This window comes from Alosa pseudoharengus, unplaced genomic scaffold (assembly GCF_046254945.1).
Source record: "Alosa pseudoharengus isolate Yale_2024_CS ecotype anadromous, Long Island Sound unplaced genomic scaffold, YU_APseudo_1.1 YU_APseudo_1.1_scf_24, whole genome shotgun sequence".
Classification (NCBI taxonomy): Eukaryota; Metazoa; Chordata; class Actinopteri; order Clupeiformes; family Clupeidae; genus Alosa; species Alosa pseudoharengus.
The window spans coordinates 4795957-4816482 of record NW_027468689.1 but is presented as its reverse complement, the minus strand read 5'-3'; the positions used below and the strand labels follow the sequence as shown (position 1 = coordinate 4816482).

The following is a 20526-nucleotide window of genomic DNA, read 5'->3' as shown; positions in this document are numbered from 1 at the left end:
TAGTAGGTCACTTTGATACTAAAAGTATGATTCTATGTAATGACTATGATATCTGTACTATCCCTGTGTATATCTGGGTGTGACTGTATTTACAGATAAGCGGGAATATTATGACTTTGCAGTGTTTCACTGTTCTGCATGGCTGCGTCAGTAGCTATCTGCTCCGGATTGCCAGGTTGCCACTAATCAGTCTGATTCAGTGTATCTGTCAAAGACAGCTGGGACACTACAGAGCCACAGTCGCCAGGTGATGTGCCAGGTCTGTGGAGGTTCCTGAGAATGGACCACTTGACCTGCTGAAATGCAACAGGCCTGGTCATGGCCATAGGTTTGCATGGGTACCATGGCGACATGTCCCTACCAATATTTTGGGATGACAAAATTGTCCCTACCAATATTTTAGCAAACTCATTAATATTATGTTATGTTTAAGGGAAACAGGTCTGTAGTTCTTCACATCAGTTGGATTAAGTGTACCTTTTCAACGGTGTAACCCTTGCCTGTTAAATGTCACATGTCTATAACTAACGCAAATGAAGGAGCATACCACTTCCTTAAGGCTTTGGGGACACAACACAAACCAGTACATTCAACACGGCACAAACCAGTACATTCAACACGGCACAAACCAGTACATTCAACACGGCACAAACCAGTACATTCAACCAGGTAAAGCATCTCATCACCACTGCACCCACTTTTGCATTCTATGATGTAAACAGTTAGGACATGGTATGATGACTGTATTTGTCTCACCTCATATTTACCTCAGTGAAACTGGATTGGACTGCTAGAAAGTTCCAGATACTCTGATCAACTTAATAAAATATAAATAAGACAAGACACGTTTTTATTGTCTTGCAACACAGTGTTGGTGGTAAATGTTTGATACAGAAAGAAGGTAGCTCAAGAGAAGGAAAAACCAATTAGCTGGAAGAAGTGGTGGGTTGGGTGGGGGTGTCATTGATTATTTTGTTTGCATGGTTAAAGGTGCGTTCTGTGTACAGAGCGTAAAATATACACATGGAAAGGCTGTAGTCACTTTGTTTCTTGGAGAGCCAATATGTGATATTATTTCAAATAATGGTATATTCCCTCAAAACAAACGTTCGTTTTACTCAGGGTAAGATAAGTTAATGAACTAAAAGCTGAATTTCACACAACTGTTACCAATTTGTTCCATAGTTGTGGAGGGCACTGTGGAAGAACTTATTCTATAAAAGACATTATAGAATATGGAATAAAACATTGATCATTCAGCGACTCAGCAAGAACATTTGGAGTTAACCATGCAGCACATAGAACGTTTTTCTCATGTAGGCTACTGTTGACAGATTAAAGTTCAGAGCAGAGTGAAGAACAACGTCAAAACAAATATGTATGTTAGCAATAAATCATTCCTCTCAGACATTTTATCATAACAGGACCAGGCCTCTAGTGTATCTCTCTTTCACATTTGTCTTCAACATTTTTAGTAGGCCTAATTGTTTAATACCAGAGAATTTAGCCACAATGGAAAAGGGGTAGAAACATATAATTTAACATAATATGACTCATAGGGATCTGTACATGTAAAGATTGACAGACCGTTTTACCAGGGGTGGGGGAGCACAGAGAGGTGAGAGCAGACTAGCGAAGGGAACGCAGAAAAGTCTCCCGAGTCTCCCGAAAAACTCTAGTGTGGCTGATGAAAAGAGCGGGTTCCGCCATGGGATCGTCAAGGTGGAATTTCTTAATCTGCTGCTTTTTGTTGAGCAACTTGCAACCAACAAGAGCAAACAAGCCGGGTAAATGTTCCCTCCTTGTTAGTTGACTAATATACACTCAATTTTGCTAAATTTCCATGCTGTGGGTGAAATTAAGTTCCCCGCACCTCCCGATTCATGTCAGTTGTCAGTTTGGTGACTTACTAAACGGAAATGTAAAAATGAATAAAAAATAATTTATCCCCTACATTTTACCGACAAGTTTAGCAGTTAATGTAGCCTAATGTAGATAAAATGCTGTGAACGTCACTTTAAACATGCAGTTATATAAATGAAATCATAATGTGTATTTGTGATAATAAATGCAGCCAAACAATGCCAACCGTATTTTAAACCTAAATTGCCTTCAGTTACATAATTTTGATATAAATGCATGCATAAATACATTTTGAAATGTGACCAGTATGAACCAATTATATTTTGCTCTGAAAATATAATAAACCTTTAAAATGGGCATATTTAAAAATCAATCATTGATAACTGATTAATATGGCACGAGTGAGAGTGAGGTTGCAAGGATGTAGGCCTACTCATGGCGGGGGTTCGGCCAGAGGCAGACCGTGTTTTCACGTGTGATTTCCGCAGCACAGCTGAGCACACCGCATGCTGCGGAAACAAATTAGTACCCCTAGTGCAGGAGTCTGGAACCTTTTTAGCTAAGACAGCCATAACTATCAAATATTTGTATTTTATTTTCATGAAGAGCCTAGTAATTTGATGTGTCTACTTTTTAACATTAGATTTACACTTTCACTATTATTCTATATAGTTTAAATTACAAAAAACTGGCAAGTAACTGTGCAATAACAAAAGATAGTATTTATTGTTATTACCGTTTCCCAAGCAAAACGCAATATACCAGATGGTTATGAACAAAAGGGGGGCAACACACCTCTAACCCTGGATATAGGTATTGTACAACAGCACCCTTTGATCAGCCCGTTTGTCCTCAGTGTTCCAGACGCAGCTTCAGGCAGCCATCTTTTTACGTTCAAGGCGGGCAAATGCAATACTGTTTGAGGAGATATTCCAGGGGAATCTAGAAAGAGAGTGCATTGAGGAGAGGTGCTCCAGAGAAGAAGCCAGGGAGTTCTTTGAGAATGATGCGCAAACAGTAAGTTTTGACAAAGTTTTTTGTGTTGTGGTGCATAAAATGTATTTAAATTTACTTCTCTTTAAACGTGTTTGTCTGCATTGCATATAGTCTGACAGATCTGGATCTCATGTTAAACTCTAGTTAGATGGATATTTTTAGCTCTGACAAACACATACAATTGTGCTCTCTCATTTAATCTCTACACTCACTCTTGCTAATTACCGTCTCTGTTGTCCTGAAAGGAAGCCTTCTGGAATAAATACATTGGTAAGTGATCAGCATAAATGTATAAATCTCCTTTTGCATGATGTCAACAGTGTATATAGCCTACACTTGGGTTTCACAAGGAGGACTGTCTTGTACTTACACATGATAATGTATTTAGCTATTGACAGACAATAACTACACATTTACATTTAGTCATATAGCTTGACGCTTTTCTATTTATTTATTTATTTATTCTATTTATTTTCATTAGTGTCGTGGGTTGTTTTTGTCTGTCTTTTTTATTTAGTTCTACACAGGATAAGATGTTAAAGACTTTCTGGCAGAAATGAGCTTTTTAACCTTTTTAACATATCCATTGGGTGTGTTTAATATGGTGTGGGTTCGCACGTTGGTTCTTCCCTCTGTCTGCAGATGGGGACCAGTGTGAGTCCAACCCTTGCCAAAATGGAGGAACCTGCACAGACCGAATAGGGGGCTATAACTGCACATGCGCTGATATTTATGTCGGCCACAGCTGTGAGAGAGGTATGGAAACATCGCTTATCTAGTGGGGTAGTAGTTTGTATGTGTGTACGGCAGAGGCGGACAGAGTACACAGCTTTATTACTTGAGTAAAAATACAGATACCCTTTGCTCAATTTTACTCAAGTACAAGTAAAAGTACAACAGTCAGATGCCTACTTAAGTAAAAGTACTGAAGTGCTTGTTTTTAAAAGTACTTGAGTATCAAGAGTACAAGAGTAGCCTACATTTTTTTAATATTGCATTACTACTGCCACAGTGCTTACATTTATGTACAGAAACGTCCTACATGGAGTTATGAAAAATGTTAATGTTAGTACCTTGGAGAATGTAAAAGGAATTGAAAGTAAAATCAAGTCATTTTCATCTTTTTACCATGTTGCCAGGGATGGGCAGTATTTCTAATACATGTATTTAAAATATGTATTTCAAATACAAAAATACTTTTTTGTAATTGAAACACTTGAAGCGAAAACTATCATTAACTTGTTCAGAAAGTTGTAATAGTCTGGCGAGGTGGGGCCACAGGTTGGCACATTCCCTGGATGGACCTGCTGCGTCTTCATCCATTGTTTCGTCCATGGTTTCGTCTCTTATCTAAATCTGACCATGGAGTTGACTTTGGCGGAAAGCTGAAGGTGATTGCTGATAGGCTGTCCCAATCAGTGGCGCCTGCACAATCCAATCACGTTTGAGAGGGAAACAACAAATTGAGGGTTTCTGAGATTTTTCTTTTTTCCTTTTTTTTTTAGAAGAAGTAACTGGTACTCACAGTTATGGATATAAATGTAGTGGAGTAAAGAGTACAATATTTGCCTCTCAAATGTACTTGAGTAAAGTCATGAGTACTCCCCAAAAATGATACTTGAGTAAAGTACAGATCCCTCAAAATTGTACTCAAGTACTGTACTCAAGTAAATGTACTCCGTTACTGTTCGGCTCTGGTGTACGGTATGTGTATTCAGTGATTTATGTAAAGTGCTGCTGCAACATAACTACTTCCCACTGGTAATCAATCAGCCAACCTACTGTATCTATCTATTTTCTATCTTTCCCCCCTTTCTCTGTCTTCTTCATATCTTACAATCTAGGGTGTCTGAGATAAGCCGATTCAACATAGTAATTTGTGTGCTTATTGTACTGAAATTGTGATGTAATGTGACTGCTTTACTTATTCAAATGACAGGCAAGGTGCAAAGTGTAATATATACTAATTCAAATGACAGGCAAGGTGCGAAGTGTAATAGATACTAAATCAAATGGCAGGCAAGGTGCAAAGTTTATCAACAAGCAAAGTTCTAGTGCATGAACTATCATCATGGCGTGGCTTCTGGGAGCTTTGAGCTGACTCATCAATGTTTGCAGCTATAAGGTCTTGCCCATGGTGTTAAATTAGCAAATGCCTGGTTATTAAAGTAAGTTTAGTCAGACTTTTTAAGACTTTGCACTTTGCCCATCAGCCAAAGTAGTGCCCGCAGTGTTAGTATGTTAATGTACGTGCATGGGCATCACGTCATATGACCACATGTGCTTATTGATTGGTAGACAGCTCTCAGTGTCCGGTCGATGGCCCATACGCCTGTCAACACTTCTGCCATGTCAATCGCAGACATGGTTCCTACAGCTGTCGCTGTGCTCAAGGGTACAGACTACATCCAGATGAGAGGAGATGCATACCTCACGGTACACAATGACAAACGCACTACACAATAATTATTATTACATACAGCAGTACTCTCAGACAAACAATACAACTCAGCACAAATCTACTTAAAGCAAAATTCCACAACCAGGCAGCTACAGTGCTACACTCTGGGGGCATGATTTTAAGATGCCCCCAGAGTGTAGCACTGTACTGTTGGTGCCTGGCTGCTCTAGCTGTTGGCTGCAGCAACTTGAGCAACTTTGTACCGACAGTACTCGGTGACATCGAGAAACAGAGATCTGTGAAAAATTGCCAGAATTCTCTTTTAAGAAAGTCCATAATTATAATGGTACTATAAGAATTGTACAAACACCTGTTTTGTTTCTTATTTTGTATTCTCTGTTTTAAGTGAAACATCCTTGTGGAAAAATCTCCCTTTTAACAAGCACACCAATGCAGAGTGACAATGAGATCTGTCCCCAGGGCCACTGCCCTTGGCAGGTGAGTATTACCTGTTTGTGTGTGCAAAATAACATTTAATCTTTTCAACCTCTGGTCCACAGCAGCCTATTGCAACAACCATATTAGGTTCTTGTGATGAACATACAGTATGTGCACTGATTGAAAGGTCTAATTGATCAGATCATATACAGCAGGGGTCTCCAACCTTTTTTCCTCCAAGAGCTACATTGACAAAATGAACATGGCCGAGAGAGCAACTAATGTTTTATAGGCTATTAGTAGTAGCATGTAGTCACATAGCTGATCTCCACCCAAAACAGATGAATACGTTTTGTATGCGTTTTAACGCTCCTTTCAATTCCTTTACCTTCTGTCTTTATAGATTGTGAATTTGATTTGATAGGAATTTTATCAGGTTCACCAAGTGACTATCAAATTTGCAAACATTTTCCTTGAACCTTATTTTGAGAGCTACCTCAAAAACAGGTGGGGGCAGCTACCTGTTGGAGACCCCTGATATGCAGTATATTGAGGGATTAATTAGTGCTGGAATAGGCCCAGGGGGCCTCTGAGATTGGGACTGCCACCTATTTGATTGGGTCCCCTTGTCACCCCCACAACTGGATGTTAAAAGAAGCCCTATGCAGGTCTGGTTATTCCTTCGCTGGGTTTTCGCCTGATTTGGGCTCACATTTTTCACGACATAGCTCCCCCTGCAGCTTCGGTAGCAAGTGATTGCTACGCTAAACCCCCACTAGCTAGCGAGCTAGCCATCAATAAACCAAGCTAAACACATAGGGCTCACAATAAAACCGTCGAGCAAACACATTGTTCAAGAGACTATCAAATCACATTACAAAAACGAAGTTCACCCAAGGGTAGGCTACTTACAATTTCAACAGCAAAAAAGCCAAGTCGGAGTCCGTTTTGCAGTCTTCTTAGAGACTACAATCTGACTACATTTTCGAGTATTTCCGCCGAGTTACATCCGGATTCTCAACCTGCATAATTAAGGTCATTTTTGCTAAAATTGTTGCATAGGGCTAGCCTAGAAATCTAGACGCACTTTGGTTGATTATGTTGCTATTACTGGGTTTTGATAGACAAAGCTAAATTGAACTAAACTGATAAATTAAAAACACACTTGTGTATTTCAGTTAGCCTATTAGCTGGTTTGATTTGTGTTGAGCTCAATGAGCATCAAACCAGCTAATAGGCTAACTGAAATATACACCATGCCAATCTCTAGGTATGGTGAAGGGTATGTGATGATGTGGGGCTATTTTAATTCCAAAGGCCAATGGAACTTTATCAGGATGCATAGTATCCTGGATCCATTAAATAACTGGCCTTTAAAAATAAAAATATGCCTGCCTCTATGGGAATTCAACACAGGGGTATTGTATTTTAATGAAGAACATTTATTTATTTACGAAACATTATTCATTCACAAAGAAAATTGCTGCCCTTAAAGGAACCGTATGTAAAAAATGTATTTCAATTAATCATAAAATGGCCCTGATTTGTCACTAGACATTAAGAAATCATGTTCACTTCAAATACTTATATCACTGACATAAGTAGTCCGGCCAGGATATTGTCTTTTAAAAAGTGAAGTTGCAGCCTTCAACTGATGTTGATGTTGTGTTTTGGCCTGATGCGCCACCCTCTACCTATCTACTAATCACAAAGTCAGTTGTGTTTCGGCATCCGGGTTGGCAACCTCGAGTCAGGGGGAGGGGGAAGGGATACACCGCTCTACAGTATTTTGAAAGTGATTGCAGTACCAGTTTTGGCCACAATCTTACATATGGTTCCTTTAAAGGTTGGATTTTTCCTCATTTTTTTAATTAAGGCATTAAGATCCATGTCCAAAAGATTATTTTTTTATTCCTCTTTTTTTGTCAACTTTAGCATGGGACTGAATACTTTTTATATCTATTATGTAGTTATCATTCCTGGTGTGAACGGCCCTTTAAGCCCCAATTATCCCTGTATTTGGTGCAATTGTGCAGGTCACTCTGGTGGACAAGAATGGGGAGTCTGTGTGTGGTGGTGTGATTCTGGGGCCACGTGAAGTGCTTACCACAGCAACCTGCATGAGTTCAAACGCAAACATAACACACATTCATATTGGTAAGACACCTTTCCTACTCCGTCTCAAGGTACAAGTAGTTACAGGAGAGATTAAATGTAAGATTTTAACATGACCAACATACTATTTTTACAAATTTTACAGGTATAATACCATAACTTCAGCCATCTTTTAAATTGCGTAAAATTATGTTTTAATGCACCGAAGATTGAAATGTATTGGGTGGTAGCTGACTTCAATTTGTACTCAACAGGGAAAAAACACTCACCAGGGTCAAAGGTCATCAGGATGCCACTGGAGGCTGACCCCACGACTCACAGTCGCTATAGGCCTGGTCAGCCAGGATATGACCTTTGCTTCCTGCGATTACGCTCTAGATTACCACTAGGGGACTCTGCTGTGCCCCTCTGCCTTCCAGAGAAGGACTTCAGTGAGAACATCCTAATGCAAGATGGCGAGGAGGGTGTGATTTCACCAGGACCTGTCCGCCATTCTTACGTCTCATTGGACGACTGTCGTGTCCACCTGAACCTCAGCTTTACTTTGAACAATAAGATGTTCTGCATGAAGGAGCGCAATCTGGAGACAGAACACAAAGGGGAAGGAAAAACACCTTCCACACTGCGGTCAAGTCCGATTACTCAAAAGAAGGGAATAAGACCTAGGACACAACAGACTGTGTGGGGGATCGAAGAAGATTTGTTTGAGTATTCCGAGGACATTGTACCGTTATCAGATGTTGAGTCCACTGTGACACCAACTGCACAAAACAAAATATACCTCACAGCTGCTGCAGTCATAAGGAATTCTACCCAAGAGAAGACAACAAAGCCCATAGCAGAAAGTGGTCCCAAAAAGGTCGAAAAACCAACGGACATAGCACCTTTATCGGAAGACGTTGTTAAGTCCACTGTGACACCTACTACACAAAACAAAACGTACCTCACAGCTGCTGCAGTCATAAGGAATTCTATGCAAGAGAAGACAACAAAGCCCACAGCAGAAAAACCCACAAATGTTGAAAAATCAGCTCCCACCATAAGCAGAAGAGGTGATTGCAGGTTCCTCTCTGGGACTCCTGTTGCCAGTGTGAAAGGAGAAACTGTCTTTGTGACAGGACTCATGCTGTCCCACGACTGCGGTCAGGGTCTGGTGTTCACGAAGCTCTCTCGCTTCTTGCCATGGATAGAGTCCATGCTTGAAAGCACCGGACCTTAAGCTTGGGTAGAAAAGAAGCTTCATTATTCCTTGTATCATTCTACATCTATCCCCACTGACAGTGTTCACTCTATTGTTGAGCATAAAAATAATTATCATATGTAAGTATTCTGTGTACATGCCTACTGGTTTTGTGAAGAGCACATTCATTATTATTTGTGATTCATTGCTTACTTCCCCTGTTAAGCTTTCTCTCCCTCAGTTTGACACAAATCAAATTAGCATGAATCGGAAATTCAACACTTTGTTTGTCAATATGTATTATACTGTACATTACAGAATACAACAGGTTATTGTTGACATGTGTTTCTTTAACTATAGCAGAATTACGATGCCAAAATATTGATTGGAACTAAGCTGGAAATGCTGACGTTGGAAGAGCCAATTTACACAAATAATTACATCACACGCCAAGTTTGACTTGATTTCACACTGCAGTTACTCAAGAGAGTTCTTACTTACTTACTTACTAGTTGTCAGGCATCAACACTGTTCATTTCAAATACCTGATTTTTGTTGCACATGCAAGGCATTTTGAAGGACAGGCGCATTCACAGTATAGTGAAATGCAGGTCACTTGTAATTTATACATGTGAACAGTCAAAAATTTTACAAATTTTGCAAATTTGTTTTAAGCAGCAAAAAAAAAAAAAAGAAAAACATTCAAGAATGAGAATTGACTCGTGAACACAGCGAAAAGGCCCAATGTGTCTGCGTGACATATGGAACGGAGATGTCTTTAAACACATTGCGATTGTGATTCTTTAAAACGTAGACAATTAATAACCTCCCTGAGGTCTGACCTATGGCAAATATATTACATTATTGTAGGCGTAGCATGCAAGCATCGGTTCCATTTTTCGGGTGCATTCTGTGGGTCTATTAGTTGCTACCAATCTGAATTACCTGTCTAAAGATATTTCTTGTGAACCTTTGGGAACACCTAGAAAGGAAATAGTAACATGTGGACAAAATTTAGCATGGAAATGTCATATTTTTTGTGGTAAACCAAAACTACATCACACACTTAATTTGTCAAAAAAGGGTCAATTAATGGAGTCAAGCCAGCAATTTTGTTCCCAAATATTTAATCAATCAATATTCAATCAAAAACATAAAATACAAAAAAAAAAAAAAAAGAATGTCAACATCATAACTTCGAACTCACTTTGAATCAGGATAATAAATTCAAAATGGTTTAGCAGAAATGATATCATTAAAAATGAATGGGGGGGGGGCATTATTTTAGATACAGTACAAAATAATTCAATGACATCAGTAAAATCCAGTAAAAAAGAAGGGAATGAGTCAACAGGACTGCATCATCGGTTCTTCAGGACACAGTAGATAGAGCAGGGAAGGGGTTTTGTTTACTGACGACAAGTTTCTGATGCTGATGAGAGATGTAGCCTTTGATGTGACCCTATGACAGATACATGTACATAGTGTTATCCACGACAACAATTACTGTACAAAATAAACAACATAAACAAGGCTGATCATATAAACCCTGGGTTTTCCACTGTCCAACAATGTAAAAATCAGTATTTTCACTTGCGAAAGAGATATCAACATGAAAGATAGCCACAAGTGGTCAGTTGGCCTATTGTTTAACCGGGCAAATTAAGAAAAAGATGGATTTTGTAGAAATTTAGGATTAGGCACATCGAGTTTTGAATATGGACTAAGCTATGCCAGAGTAAAAGAAAAGATAAAGGTTTGGCTTGTAGTACCCCGACATGGCTGGCTTGTTTCAAATTCAGTAGAGCTTTTATGTACTTTCATGTTTTTATGAATGAACCTATCAAATGTAGTGAAGACAAAAGAGGGTATGGCATTAAGGGTTTGTGAACTGTGGTCTTACCATGTAGATGAGATTGGCCAGGATGCACTGCACCTCATCGATATCGACCTCCTCCACCTGCATCATCTTGAGAGCCACAAGAAACGCATCTAGGGGAAGCTGGTGAGTTCTCAGGAGATGGTACCTGCAAATAGAGATTCTACAGTGAAATTCTGAACTGAGCTAATAATAATAATAATAATAATAATAATAATAATCATAATAATATTTGCTGATTTATTGTGCAGTTTAACCATACTTTCTTTCTTAAAAGCTAGAACAATGGCATATATGTAAATGTTCAATGGCAATGCCCACATACATATTCAGCTTTTAAAATAGCCGCTCAGGAGTGCGTTTCCCAAAGCCATAATTGCTAACCTGTTAGCAACTTAGTTGGTTGACAATGGGTAATTGCTTTGCAACCAACAAAGTTGCTAACTTAGTTAGCAACTATGGTTTTGGGAAACGCACCCCAGATCGACAAGGACACATACACTTTTTTGAAGAGGTTTCTGTAGGTGATGATCTTCAGCTTCTCAAGGATAAGGAAGATGCCACACCGGATGAAGAAGGTCTCGTGTTTGGTGAGCGCCTCATTCAGCAGCAACAGGTTTCCCTCACTTTTCACAAGGCGGGACGAGGAGGGGAAAGTTATTGTTTTGGACAGACAGAGACCAGATGCAATTTAGATTAGAAAGCATATAGATAGATATACTTTACTGCCTTTTAGTGTCTTACAACAATGTTAGTAATTGTGGTTTTTACAGAAAGAGGTTAACTCAATCACGTTAAAAAAGAAAAGAAAGAATAGCAAAACAAAACAAAAATGTAAACAAAAAATATATTTTGTGAAAGAAAATTGTCATTTGTAAAATGGTTGAGTAGCAGGAGGGGGGAAAACACAATATTTGGAATTGTAGGAAATAATAGGGACTGATATGATAACCATTGCTCTTGATACATAAAAAGATGTTTGCCGACGTTAGTGAGTGCCAGGTTCACATACCCAACAGCTTTGGTGACGTCTGTGAACTGCATAAGGTCATACTTCTGCAGGAGTGAGTGCGTTGGCATGTGACCCTGAGAGGAAAGGATGGAAAATATGTGTGAGACAATCAGGGCTCTATATTTCATGTCACAGTTTATGAATTGATAACCTAATGTTAACAGTGACTGCGAGTAGTGTCCGCGAGTAGAGACCCAGCTGTGTTCTAACACAGCTACCTTACCATCTAGGCTCTTACATGCATTTTGTTAACTGCTGATAACTTTGCCTGTCTCCACGATTTACTTTGTCATCTGGTGTGGCCTGACTGTAAGGCTAGTATAGTTAGAGATTCTACTTATCAATTCAGATTAATTTATTAAAGTTTGACATGGCAAGGTATTTCAGCATAAAAACTTAGTTTATAGCAGAAACATGGAATTAAAAAATATATTTACTATAATACAGAGTTAATGAAAAGAAAAAAAATGAAAAGTCAGAGGAAGGAAAGAGAGTTCATATTTTTTTGTTGTACTCAAGGGCACTACATATTGTGTGACAAATATGTCTGGACTGGCAAACGCTGCAAATGCATACATTTTTTATTTGTACATTGTTGTTAAACTAAACTAAATTACTTATTTACCCACTGTATATGTGACACATGCATAACCTGCATTATCTGTGTCTTACCAAGAGCATCTTGACAGGAAGTAGATAGATGAGGATCAATCTTTTGTTTCTCTGACAGGACCGATGGCAGTGTTGAAAGGCAAAAGACAAATAACCCTCCGCTGGAAAATAAATAAAAAAGTAGAAATAATAGTTTAAGCACATTTCTCCACACTTCATTCATGTCATAGGCCGTGTTTTGTATTGTTGCATTCAGTAGCATTTAAAGTGTGTGCTCCTTCATTAACGTTTCGAGTAGCCTTGGGCAGCTGTGGCCTACTGGTTAGCGCTTCGGACTTGTAACCGGAGGGTTGCCGGTTCGAAACCCCGACCAGTAGGCACGGCTGAAGAGCCCTTGAGCAAGGGACCTAAACCCTCACTGCTCCCCGAGCGCCGCTGTTGTTGCAGGCAGCTCACTGCGCCGGGATTAGTGTGTGCTTCACCTCACTGTGTGTTCACTGTGTGCTGTGTGTCACTTGGGATAAATGCAGAGACCAAATTTCCCTCACGGGATCAAAAGCGTATATATACTTATACTTATACTAGCCTATTCCTTCAACAGGAGCAAATAACAAACACTTGGTCACCACAATAAAAGTGTACTTGGCTATCCTCAGACATAATTAAGGTAGTCTCACATTGCAGGAGTGTTCCCTTCCCAGTTATTTGTACTGGATGAAACCATTTAGGAAACAGTTATTGGCAGAGGTAAAGGCCTCTTACCAAGCTTGAAGTCGCTGTCGAACATGGCCTTCCTTCCAACATAGTATTTGTAGGTGATCCTCTGTGCCATGCTGTATTCATCCTTAAGGTTGGAGCTGTCAATCGCCCGAATAAGAGGTTTGCACAAGTGCAGCTTACTGATCTATGGAAGGATTATAAAACACAAAGATGAATGCAAATACAAAGAAGAAATATTCAGAAAAGTATGCAAAACACTCCAAGGTAATTATATGCACTAGGGCTGCAAAAGTATCACAATCGCAATGTGAACTAATTATTTGGCTACAAATAATTTAGTCACATGACAGACAGTGAAACTCACCATTCGAAAGTGATGTGCTTCTATGCACTTCTGATTCTGGCACAACTTTTGGGATATTTGACATTTGAAATATTGAACTGAATCTTGACATTCAAAAATCATAGCGCAAATCACAAAATCTTCCATAAAAATCGTCATTTGATATTTTCCCCAAATGATGCAGCCCTAATATGTACAACAACATGGGAACAAAAACTATGATAAATAGACCGCACACCTTGAAGTAGATCTTGAAGAGCTGGTTGATGAGGAAGAGCATGCCCCACTTCTTAGAGTCATCAATGCCAGCACGGCTGGAGAACATTAGAGAATTAATTATTGGGGTGTTAGAGGGGGTAAGAAACCACTGCTGCCACTGAGTTTGAAACTTGGACGTGTGTGTGTACACATTTTTATAATGTTTGAATGTGTATTTATAAAGTTAAAGACATGAGTTCAAGTTCAAAAATATGTACTTGAACAATAAAAAACAAAAACACAACCAAATCGCTACTGTATATTTTATATGGCATCTTGCATTATTATGCGCGATAGCTATATTATATTACATTACATTACATTTAGCAGACACTTCTTGACCAAGTGACTTACATATGTCAGCTATATTACAAGGGATCACATTGTCCCCAAGGCAACTTGGGGTTAAGTGCCTTGCTCAAGGGCACAACGGTGGAAGCCGGGAATTGAACCGACATCTTTTAGGCTACTGCACGCTAGCCCAGCTCCTTAACCACTACACTACCACCACCCCCACACATATTTGCTATATGTAGCCAATGGATCTCAATAAGCATTCGGGTGAACATGTGCCTTTTCAGATCGACTAAACAGTCAAGATGTGAGATAACCATGGCCTAGCCTTGAACGGTATACAGAGTTAGGTACGACCTTTTTCTTACGGTATGTTGAATAGGGTGAAAGTGGCACGACGCCGTCACAGAGGAAACATGGTCAGAGAAGGCAAGATAGTTATCAATCATAAAATCCAGGTTTCTCGCAACCTTGGTAGCAGCGAGAGATGAGGAGGGGATTGTGATGTGATGTATGCAGGCTTCCCACTCTAAGTCAAATAAAATTCCATGACTTTCCCTGACAAAAAAATGGATTTCCATGACCTATAATGAATGGTACAATATACTGACCAAAGATTTCAGAGCAGTCGTATAGCGTTCAAGAATCTGACTTCTTTGAGCGAAAGATGAATATAAATGGGCATTGAATAAACAAAGTTGGTCTTACCACAACCCCTTAAGCAAGCAGTGAAGCTAATAACCAGATATACTGTACATAAATTCTGTGTGGAAATATATTTGTATTAATGTATTTTGGCAAGTACATGTACAAACAGCTACAACAAAATTCACTGATATTCCATGACTTTGCTCCAAATATGACAAATATTCCATGACTGGAACAGACTTCCAGAAATTCCATCACTTGTGGGAACCCTGTGCATGGTGTGTGTACCCTGTGTATGGTGTGTGTACCCTGTGCATGGTGTGTGTGCCCTGTGCATGGTGTGTGTGCCCTGTGCATGGTGTGTGTACCCTGTGCATGGTGTGTTTGGCCTTGGAGATCAGCAGAGTGTATCCTTACTTGTCACTGGCACACACTCTGAAGCAGCTCATCAACTGTTCAGCAGCTTTCTCCAGCATGTCTCCCAGCTTTCCTTTGCTTTTCTTCAGCAGCTGCTGTTCAGCCTGACCAAATGAAGCTAAATGGTTAATCTCAAAAAACTGAAAAGAAATAAATAAAAAAAAAATCCAAACTTTAGCTTAAGCATCAACAAACAGCACAGACATAACAAAAATCAAGGCAGAGCCTGCTCCTGTTCAAACCTGTTTGCCAATTGCTGTCCATTGTGCAATAATTGACTGAACATTGACTGAGACTGAGCATTCACTGATTTGACCATAAATTCTGTTTGAAGGAGAACATTTTCCCAGGGTTCAGTCATCTGAAGTGACCCAGGGTCTACTGCTGACACACCATCCGCATGTTGTCCAGATCTATATTTATTCAATGCTGCCTCAGACCATGCATTGGCTCAAGATGAAAACACCGCATAACAACAAGTGCAGGAACTTGTGTCCTTAGCCCACAACTAAATTATTCAAAGATAACTCACATTGTTGGCAAATATCCGTAAGTCCAATGCAACAGCAAACATCATTGGCAACGCCCTGCAAATACCAGACAGTATTACTTAGAGCAAAATCACAAATCAACGTCACAAGAGAAGACTGGAGACACAGATGCTATGGGATATTCTGGTAAATGTTTACAATCATGTCTTCTCAAACAGGTACTTCGTCAGCTAGGGTCATTGTTAAGTGTACCCTGATCTGAAAAGAAATTAAAGTTTGAAGTATTTTGTGTCACCACTGGCGACTGACAGGTAAAGAAGTGGTCGCAAAAAAAAGGTGTACTGGCGATTATTTTAATAGTTTTAAATACCTTGTATCTCATCCTAAACGTATGTATGCATTTAACCTATTTTTCTTTTAACTCTATAGGTCAGACCGTAAAAGCTCACATATTGGTAAAATTGCCATGTGGGTATTAAATAAAACTTGAACTTGAAACTTGAACTTTATCCCTTAGTTAGGAGCTGCACCAGTATACACAACGCGGTACATCACACATCAAATTGGAATGTGATGATGGGTGAACAAAGTGAATTTTGTGACTGTAAACATTTGAAAAAGAGACTATAGTCTCAATATGAGCCCCCCTGGTTAAATAAAGGAAAATAAATAAAAAATAAAGACTCAACCTCAAGACAGGTCTCATCATAGTTTAGCCTAAAATGTAAACTACAACACTTCTAATAATATATCTTAGAAACTCACCAGTTTTCTTCTTTGTGAGCTTGGAAAGCCTTCAGAAATGATGTGAGATGTTAAAGATCATTTTTGGATAAGAGGCCACTCACACAACACGTTCAGCAATGTGGCACAATTCTCACAATATGCAGATTATTTTTTCTGCCTTACTGAAAGGATATTGGACTACCACAGTCTGACATTTGTAAGCATCCACAAAATCATGATTGGAGACCGCATATATGCACCTGTAAAAAAATGCACAGTAATAAATAATCATTTTTTGGGGTTAAGTTCCAGTTGAGATGAGTCACAGATCAAGAAGACCAAAACAACAACAAAAAAAAACATTCTAGTTGAATATCTGGAATTCAGAAACAAAAATAGAAATCGTTTTTTGGAGATTTCTATATTTTAGAAAACCTGACAAATGACATTATCACAAACTGAAACTTATTATACAGTTATAAATGCTTTGTTTGTGGTAAATAAGCCTGTTTAATATGTGTTTATTAATTGGATTTTGAAATGATTGAGCTGAAGAAAAAGGGTAGAATAATGCCATTCTGCTCTTTCTATTTTAAATACAATATCATGCAAACATTCAATCATAAAACTGTGCCACGTTTACATGGACACGTCTACGTCAAGGAATAATGCTCAAACTGAATAAAATTTCTCATATAAACACCGATCAGAATAAAAATGCCTCAACCGATCAGAATTTTAAGCGGAATGAAAGAGGTGGTGTAGTCCGTTCCTATTCCGATTGAACAGCTATGTATATCGCCTGCTGTATCTTCTGAAAAGTATACCACAAAAGCTATTCCGATCAAAGACTCTAAAATGCTTGAGAGCACCTGATTGGAATAGACCGTAGGCTACCCCATGTAAACAGATGGCAAACATTTTTCAATCGGAATAGGTTAATCGGAATGACAACAAAACTGTCAATGTAAACGTGGCTACTTAGACATAATATACCTCAAGTGAGCAGCTACCATCTCATCATATGGCGGTTCAAGCACCTGCTGGCATTTTTCCTCTGGAGTTGAAAGCTGTGAATAAAAAATATAATTTTATACGTCACAAGTTTGGAAAACTAAATTGAAACCCACCATATTCAATGACAATATGAAAAACCCTACAAACATGTTGGTCTGCCGATTTAGTCTTTCTGACAAAATCAAAGATGACTGTTGTGTTCCAATCTGGCTTTGTTATTGCCATTTATTAAACTTAAAATAACAATTGAAACTATAAAATGGCTTGTTGTTTGTTGTTGTGGATTTGTTTCTAAACCTCCTTGATGAGGTAAGTGACCATGCATGCATCAGTATCTGAAGTACCTGAAGCCTTGGATTGGCTACATGTGGGTGTTTAAAAGACAGCAGTTCTGCACAAAATGTCCCATCACGTGTTTCGATAGCTTCCACCACCTTTGAAACAAAATAAAAATGTGTGTTCACATCTCTGGCAGACACTTTTGTCCATAGCGACTTAAAGCAATATCAGTACATTATCATTACAAATGATTAAACACAAGAAGAAGTTACTACACAGACCTGTTGTAGGTACTGGTTAATTGTTATGTGTGCCATGTTTCTCTTCAGGGTGTCTGGTTAAACCTGAAAAACAGTAAGATGCTTAATGTTAACATCCATTTGTAACATTACGTACCAGTCTACATGCAATCACGGGCAATGTTCCATAGACTAATCTTATCTTGACTGCTAATATTGATATACATCTTATAATTTTCACATCACATGATTCATCAGATATAAACTGTCTACATTAGCAGTAGCAATATAAAAGAAGTGGACTGTCTGATGGAGGGGGAGGGGGGGCACTATAACCACAGCCAATGTGTAGCTGTTACAGAATCAGTCATCCACTTGGGGTGATTATTTGGCCAGGTGGAATGGGTCTGGTTAGGAATTTAGCCATAACACCAGGAAACCCCTTCACTACTGTTTGAGATGAGTGTCACAGGGGCTTTTTTTACTACCTCGGTACGGTCCAAAGGACCTCAAAGGACGCATCTCCTACAGCAGTGTCCCCGTCACTGGTATGAGGGATTGAGATTGGTCTATAACCAGAGGGAAGATTGCCCCCGAATTAGTTCAACACCACTTCCAGCAGCATCTTAAGTTTTTCAGAAGGTCTCAAAGTACTTGCCAAGCCCGCACCTGCTTAACCTATCTTCAATCATTCAGCAGAGACAAGGTATCTCTATCTGTTGGTCTGGTTGCTAGCTACGAATCCACACGTCGGTGTTCCGCGTCTGACTATCCATCAGAAGGCAAATCTGCGTTGTTGTGATTGTTCATCCCCATTTGATATGAGCCTGACACACCGGTCGACTTGCAACTCTCTGTGTAGTTACACGTCCCCCGAGTCGTGTTACTTCATAATGGGGTGATACTCCAACTATGGTACTTTTTCTGTCCTTGACATATATTTAAAAAAAATAAAAAACATTTCTACTTTTTTATTTTTTTCACACTTACTACATATTTAGGGGAACCTATATATAAAAAATCATTGTTCAATTATGTTGTTTTTTATAAAATATAAGACATTTTATATGCGTTTTTTACTATTTTGCCTATGTCCCTAGGCCAGACTTTGGGTCTTTGACCTTATCTCACTTAAAATCTAATACTGATATAATTTTAAATTCAAACAGAAAGTATGCATTATAACCCAATTCATTCAAATCTACTATTTGTTTTTATATTTCTTTTCGATTTGGCATATTTTAAACATTTGTCCCTTGGGTTCACCGTCATTTCCACACCTCTGCATAAAATGCAATCCCAGGCTCAGTATTCTAGATTTGTATACTTATTAACCATAGCAACTGACACTCCAGAGGGATCCACATGGCTGAATGAAAGAATGATCCCAGCAGAGGTTAATACATAGGAGATATATCAAGGTAAATATGAGAAATACCGCGAGTATGTTTATTGTACGTCATTTCTGAACCGCTCATAATTCATTCCGATGGGAAAAATTCTGGATTTTTACCATTTCATTAGGTGTAATTTGAGATTATTTAATGCTAACTCTAACACTAACAGGCTAGTCAAACATGAAATATTAGAGGGAAAGTGGGAAAATGTCATTTCCACGACCGTCTTTTCCACATCTGTCTCCATGGTAGTGATAGGTAGACAGGTTGGCTTGTTTTTGTTCGGTTGTGGAAATGACCATTGCTTTTGCCATTGTCTGGAAAAATGTCAAAAAATACATATTATTCCATAAAAATCAGCACAGCCAACTTCAGGGCAGGTATCTAGGCATACTGGGGAAACAAATTATGCCAGTAATATTTTAATTAAAAATGTTCAGGTCCAAAAAGTACCATAGTTGGAGAATCACCCAATGACAATTAGTGTTACAAACTAGTTAGGCCCACCTAAGAGTAGCGTAGCCTACAACCAAAGATCCTCCAACCCTCTGCTACAACAGTGCAACCAAAGATCCCTCTCTGGTGCAACTATCACAAGAACCCACCTTTTCGTATACTACGTTAACTAAAATCACTGGGTAAACAAGGCTACATAGCTAATGTTAGCTATGCACTGGAGAAACTGAACTGAACATACTCCTGTGCAAGTTAACGTGACATTAGCATTTTACAGAAGTGAAACGCACCAGTTATACTCATGTGCATCACATTGCTTACCTCAAACACTCGCAGTGGTTCTTATCCTTTCTGTATGTATTCTGAAAAAACAGTACCCATGCTAGAAAGTACTTCAGTGAAATTTACGGAGGACTAACTAAAATGTGTGGTGGCCCATATGTTTAGCCCGCCAATGCACCCATCGCTAAGCCATGCTTTTTAATTTTTCAAAATAAAAGTTTAAGCTTCACAAAATACAACATCAATTAAGAAAAAATACTGACTTCTAACAAACATGGCTTCAAAAAGGTACACTGACGCAAAGGTTATAAAATAAAAACCTACCCAAGCCAAACAACTTGAAATGCCTTTTACTTATGCCAGAGAGACGGGCTCTGCTTATGCATAGGTCCTATAATTTTGCAGCAGGTAGGACACAGGATACAGAATGTTGTAGGCAAATATGGGGTGCGTTCAGCCAGAG

The 20526-nt window shown here is 38.9% G+C and overlaps 1 protein-coding gene across 2 annotated transcripts; it reads right to left on the bottom strand.

Moving 5' to 3' along the window:
- Window positions 1–10109: 10109 nt before the first annotated feature.
- pcid2 (PCI domain containing 2) lies at window positions 10110–20474 on the bottom strand. 2 transcript variants are annotated; one of them, XM_076302893.1, is made up of 15 exons: window positions 20388–20474; window positions 17971–18033; window positions 17755–17844; window positions 17390–17463; window positions 16588–16653; window positions 16433–16474; window positions 15709–15763; window positions 15177–15280; window positions 13798–13873; window positions 13259–13400; window positions 12557–12657; window positions 11885–11958; window positions 11373–11498; window positions 10897–11020; window positions 10110–10455 (listed from the first exon to the last, which is right to left on the bottom strand). In XM_076302893.1, the coding sequence occupies exons 2-15, from the start codon at window positions 18004–18006 to the stop codon at window positions 10366–10368; spliced, it is 1200 nt and encodes a 399-aa protein (XP_076159008.1). In that variant the 5' UTR covers window positions 18007–18033; window positions 20388–20474; the 3' UTR covers window positions 10110–10365. The 2 variants fall into 2 exon arrangements, with proteins under 2 accessions (XP_076159008.1, XP_076159007.1); XM_076302892.1 differs by lacking the exon at window positions 20388–20474 and adding an exon at window positions 20103–20347.
- Window positions 20475–20526: the final 52 nt, after the last annotated feature.

What these genes read in the sequence shown, in the direction of transcription:
- pcid2 (XM_076302893.1), bottom strand. Translation starts at nt 18,006, where the DNA reads ATGGCACACATAACAATTAACCAGTACCTACAACAG. An exon ending in GCTCACAAAGAAGAAAACTG is followed by an intron (nt 15,764 to 16,432) that starts GTGAGTTTCTAA and finishes TGGTATTTGCAG; the next exon opens with GGCGTTGCCAATGATGTTTG. An exon ending in TGGCCAATCTCATCTACATG is followed by an intron (nt 10,456 to 10,896) that starts GTAAGACCACAG and finishes TATCTGTCATAG; the next exon opens with GGTCACATCAAAGGCTACAT.